We start from the raw sequence: 5,126 nt of genomic DNA, 5'->3' as shown, positions 1-5,126 counted from the left end.
AATTATCTAAAATATTAAGCAAATAATCTCTAATGTATAATTATTTCATGAATAAGCCAATTGTATACTAAAGTTATGAAGTTTCTATTCTAACAGGCAAGTAAAAATATATTTATTTACATATTTATTCATAGAAATAATGGACTTTCATGCACCTTTATAAACTGCAGGACTTGCCGAAGGTCTGTTAACTGTTCAGGAAGTTTTAATTCGAGTAAGTAATAAATAAATCATCTTTATTTTACAGAATCCTCCTCGTGTTTGCACACAGAGCCCCCAAAGGGTTAAACAGGGTTACCAGTGATCCTTTAAACAGGCAGGTGCCCCGCCAGTCCCAGCCCAAAGCTCACCGCCGCTGACTTTTTAACGTCCCAGGAGCAGCTCCTATAAACTGTCATGCAGCGGGTAACTCTGGTGAGTCATGTTAACGGCGATGGCCGCGGGTCGGTGGTATAAATAGAGCATCATCGCTGCAGAGGTGGGAAAACAACCTGGATTATCAGCTGTAACACACACCGCAGACTCACGCACGTGTTGATGCGCGTTTAATTTGGTTTTTGTTTCTCCAACTTTTATCCATAAAGAAGTGGAATTTGTTTACAGCTGGATTAAAACCTCCAACTTTATTTCTTTTTTTATTTCTTTCTTTCTTTCTTTCTTTTTAATTCCTCCACTTGTTGAGTTGTGCTCCGCTCCGCTCTGGAGATGTGGTGGATGCTGTTTCCACGGTGGATCTGGTTCCTGGCGTGCGTCTCCGTGTGGATGGAGCTCCAGGTCGGAGTGTTGCCCCAGATCACCTACTCCCACGCGGGGATCTGCCCCAATGACATGAACCCCAACCTGTGGGTGGACGCCATGAGCACCTGTACGCGAGAGTGTGAAACCGACCAGGTAATTAAAATCACTTTTTTATCGTCCTCTTTACAGTTCCTGATAGGGTAGCAAAATTACGGGAATTAACAGGAATAAACGGGAAATTTGCAAAATTGCAGGTTCGCCTGTAACAGGGAATTTAAATGTAGTTTAAAAAAACATATTACAGCATAATCACATCACATGCACAGATCATTTCTGCTACTGCATCTGAGCCCACAGACTACATCAACTCAAGTCAGTTTAGATGTTTTACAGGAGTACATATGTTTGATCTGTGATATTAAAGTTTTACGGGCAAAAAATACATCAGTGTGTGTTTATACTGTAGCTAGCTAGCTGCTAAATCATGCTATATGCTAAATATACGCTAGCTAACGCTATTTTATTCAACATTCATGTTTTTTGTTGTGCAATGAAAGATTTGATTAAAGTTCTACTTACAAATAAAGTCAAATTTTAAAAATTTGTATTAGTTTGTTTCTGACAAAACAAAATGTTTGTTTGTATATGATACAGTTTGTGTAATTTACCCCTAATTTCCAATTAATTCAATTCTAATTTCTAATTCAGTATTTCCAAAATTCCCTAGCCTAACTTTCTATGGAAGGTTTATTGAAAGTTTCTGGAAATTTATTCAGAAATTTTTTACTCCTTTGCAATCCTAGTCTGTAAATGTAAAGCTGTTTGACATGCAGGTTCTGTATTATATAGATTAATTTGCTTTTAACCATTTTAATCTTCAGTTTAAGTTTAGTGTTGTCATATCTCTGTAAAATCCTGCACTTGAACGCAGCATCCAGCAACTGTAATTCCTCTCTTCTCCTCTTACAGGAGTGTGAGACCTTCGAGAAGTGTTGCCAAAATGTGTGTGGGAATCGAAGCTGTGTTGCAGCCCGTTACGTGGACGGAAAGAAAGGCCCCGTGGGAATGCCCAAGGAGGCCTCCTGTGCCAGTTTTATGTGCACCCAGCAGGGGTCCGAGTGCGACATCTGGGACGGCCAGCCGGTGTGCAAATGCCGGGACCGCTGTGAGAGGGAGCCGCACTTCACCTGCGCCTCCGACGGCATGACCTACTACAACAAGTGCTACATGGATGCGGAGGCGTGCTCCAAAGGCATCACCCTGTCCGTCGTCACCTGCCGCTTCCACCTCACCTGGCCCAACACCAGCCCCTCGTTGCCCCAGGTGACCACTCTCCGCCCAACCACTGTTCCCCTTCAGGCGACCATTCCGCCTTCTCAGCCGCCCGTTGCAGTCAGCAGCCCCGTTCACCAGACTGTAAAGGAGGGTAACACGGCCAGCTTCCTGTGCGACGTGATTGGCCGCCCCCGGCCCGAGATAACCTGGGAGAAGCAGCTGCCGGAGGGCATGGAGAGGGTGATAATGAGGCCCAATCACGTGCGAGGGAACATGGTGGTCACTAACATTGGTCAGCTGGTCATCTACAACGCCCACCCGCACGATTCAGGCGTCTACACCTGCATGGCCAAGAACCCGTCCGGCTCAGTGAAGGTCAGCCACCCACTAACCGTGCTGCCCACAGTGCCGCCCAAAACCCCCGAGCCGAAGAACATCACCCGCTGCCTGCCTGATGAGTGCCTGAAACCCCCTGATAGCCCTGAGGATTGTGGGAGCGAGCTGGAGAAGGTCAGCTGGTACTATGAACCCAAGACCAACAACTGCTTCTCCTTCACCCACTGCCACAGCAACAACAACAGCCAGCATGCCAGGAAGGTCTTCGAGACATATGAGGACTGCATGCAGTGCTGCGGTCCAGAGCTCTCAGGCCCTTGCGGACTCCCAAGCCTTCAAGGACCCTGCAAAGCCTACGAGCCTCGCTGGGCCTATAGCAGCGCCCTGCGGCAGTGCCAGTCCTTCATCTACGGAGGCTGTGAGGGCAACGAAAACAACTTTGAATCTAAGGAAGCCTGCGAGGAGATGTGCCCCTACCCAAAAAACCAACACTGCAAGTCCTGCAAGCCAAGAGGCAAGATGGTGACGAGTTTCTGCCGGAGCGACTTCGTCATCCTGGGTCGGATGACAGAGCTCACAGAGGAGAAGGACTCGGGCCACGCCCTTGTGACCGTGGAGGAGATCCTGAAGGACGAGAAGATGGGGCTCCGCTTCTTCGGTAAGGAACCTCTGGAGGTCACCTTCCTCAACATGGACTGGAATTGCCCATGCCCAAACATCACAGGTGCTGCCGCCGAGGGACAGGTCATCATCATGGGCAACGTCAACGACGGCATGGCAGTCCTTCAGCCGGAGAGCTACGTGGGTGCTTCCAGCCCTCGCCGCGTACGGAAGCTGAGAGAAGTCATCTCTAAGAACACGTGTGACATTCTCAAAGCAATCACTAACAGCCCTCAGTAGGGTTAGGGTCGTAATCTGAACATAAAGTTTAGAAAAAATCTGACTCAACAGCAACAGGCTGTCATCCTCTGAACATTAATTGTAATAATGTTTTGCCACATTTAATGGATTTCTTTTTGTTTCTGAAAGTTCCTGATTGGGAACCTTGTCTTGTATGTACAGAAGTGTGTCTTCGTGTGGTCTGTTATGGTGCGGTCATTGGTGTTGTTGATTGAAATACCATGTACGTGAACACAAGAGACATCCATCACGATCCTCTTGTTACCTTTAATCCCCCAGACTCCGTCGTTCCTCATGCCCTCCAGCAGAAATGGAGGTTGCAGACTTGCAGTGAAGCATAAAACAGACACGATTGAGTTTGATTTTTATGTACATAATTTTACTGTCACTGTTCTTTTGATACTTTTATTTGCCAGCATTATTTTTTTTCCCACTCCCTCCTGGCACTGTCAATACCTGAGAGTACTTTAACTTCATACATTTACTCCATACTGTATTTCTCAACAGGGTATTGCACATACAGTATGACAAATTAAGTTTGAGTTTGGTTCATCCAAATAAATGAGTTGTAATATATTTTATTTACCAGCACACTTCGTCACAAACTGTCTTACCACTTTTTAGCTATTTATTATCATATAAGCTTTTCTTTTGTCTTGTTTTTATACTTCACCTCCTCTGAAAATAAGTGTCATTTTGTAATTTTGTGCAAAGAAAATAAAGATTTGGGATTTTTCTTCAGTCTCTTTTGTTGATATTTGTTTAAATCTGTGTAATATTTAGCTATATTTTGATTCTAGAGGTGACAAAATGGTTTAATATTTTACAAATAATCGGACAAGGTACACAACATTTTTAGCTTGGTTTCGTTGTTGTACCTGTTGAAGGACAGATGGCTGCTCCATGTACCTGTGTGGTTCCTCTGACTGGTCGTGATAAAAGAGACTTGGGAATAGAGTATCCCCAGCCCCCTCTACCCCCCATCCATTCTTAAGACCCCTGTGGCATTGTAAAAACTTCATCCTATTTTGCTTTGCCTCCGTCATCCAGTCTAATTGGGTAAGGAGCCCAAGCTGTAAACCTCAGATCCACTCCCATGCAAAGAGTTATGTGTTTCATGCCGTGCCAACAAGCGTCTCTGGGTTACTAGGAACAGGCCTTGGTGGGCTTCGACGAGGGTGTTCTACTTCCCAGATGAGATTCTGTTTCTCCCATCCAGAGGGGAGGCAGGAGATCGGCCCATGTACGGTGTTCCTTTACTGGCAAAACCACCTGGGAGCTCAGACCTGCACTTCAGCAGCTGTTGAGACTGGAGCAGAGAGATATTAGATCTGCAGCACCTTGGATCACGTCAGAAAGCAATATAAACAAGGTTCATTTCAACAACACAGACCTACCAACAGTTTATTGCTTTTTGATTCACAGTAAGACCACAGTTTAAACTTTTCGACTGGTTTATTCACACATGTAATTCAGATAATGCTAATATAACATTATACGGTGCAGCTTTGACAGAATTTGAATCTTGAACACTAAGAATAAGTTGTGAGTACTGTGGTGTAGTTGGTTTATAGCCTAACATTAGCTTTTTACTTCTGGAGGTTGGATTTAGGCTTCAAACACCAGAACAGTTGTGTTTCTGCAAAAATCCAAAACCCAATGAAGGGAACCAGGGTGATGCAAACTTCTGGGTTGGCCTACAAAAGTTCATATGTTGTTGTGTCTTCTGAATAATGGCAAAAAAGAGAGAAAATACTTGTTACACAAAATAATATTTACATACATACACTATTTTTCTCTTAACCTCTACAGGGTGCCATGCTTTGCAATATTTTAATGGGTCATCTAAAAAGGTTTGGAACCACTGAATTAGTGTT

General features: G+C 44.5%; 1 protein-coding gene across 1 annotated transcript; it reads left to right on the top strand.

Annotated features, from left to right (window-relative positions):
* Positions 1-288: 288 nt before the first annotated feature.
* LOC108884609 (WAP, Kazal, immunoglobulin, Kunitz and NTR domain-containing protein 2) lies at positions 289-3,973 on the top strand. The gene is made up of 2 exons (XM_018678604.2): positions 289-891; positions 1,708-3,973. Exons 1-2 carry the CDS (start codon positions 706-708, stop codon positions 3,247-3,249), a joined length of 1,728 nt encoding a protein of 575 aa, XP_018534120.1. The 5' UTR covers positions 289-705; the 3' UTR covers positions 3,250-3,973.
* The last annotated feature ends 1,153 nt before the right edge of the window (positions 3,974-5,126 follow it).

Source organism: Lates calcarifer, unplaced genomic scaffold (assembly GCF_001640805.2).
Source record: "Lates calcarifer isolate ASB-BC8 unplaced genomic scaffold, TLL_Latcal_v3 scaffold_8_19, whole genome shotgun sequence".
In the NCBI taxonomy this organism is placed as follows: Eukaryota; Metazoa; Chordata; class Actinopteri; family Centropomidae; genus Lates; species Lates calcarifer.
This window is presented reverse-complemented; position numbering and strand designations above follow the sequence as displayed.

Bases quoted from the DNA above. Each gene is read 5' to 3' on its own strand.
- LOC108884609 (XM_018678604.2), top strand. From the start codon at position 706: ATGTGGTGGATGCTGTTTCCACGGTGGATCTGGTTCCTGGCGTGCGTC. The intron at 892-1,707 runs GTAATTAAAATC...CTCCTCTTACAG, and splicing joins GAGAGTGTGAAACCGACCAG to GAGTGTGAGACCTTCGAGAA.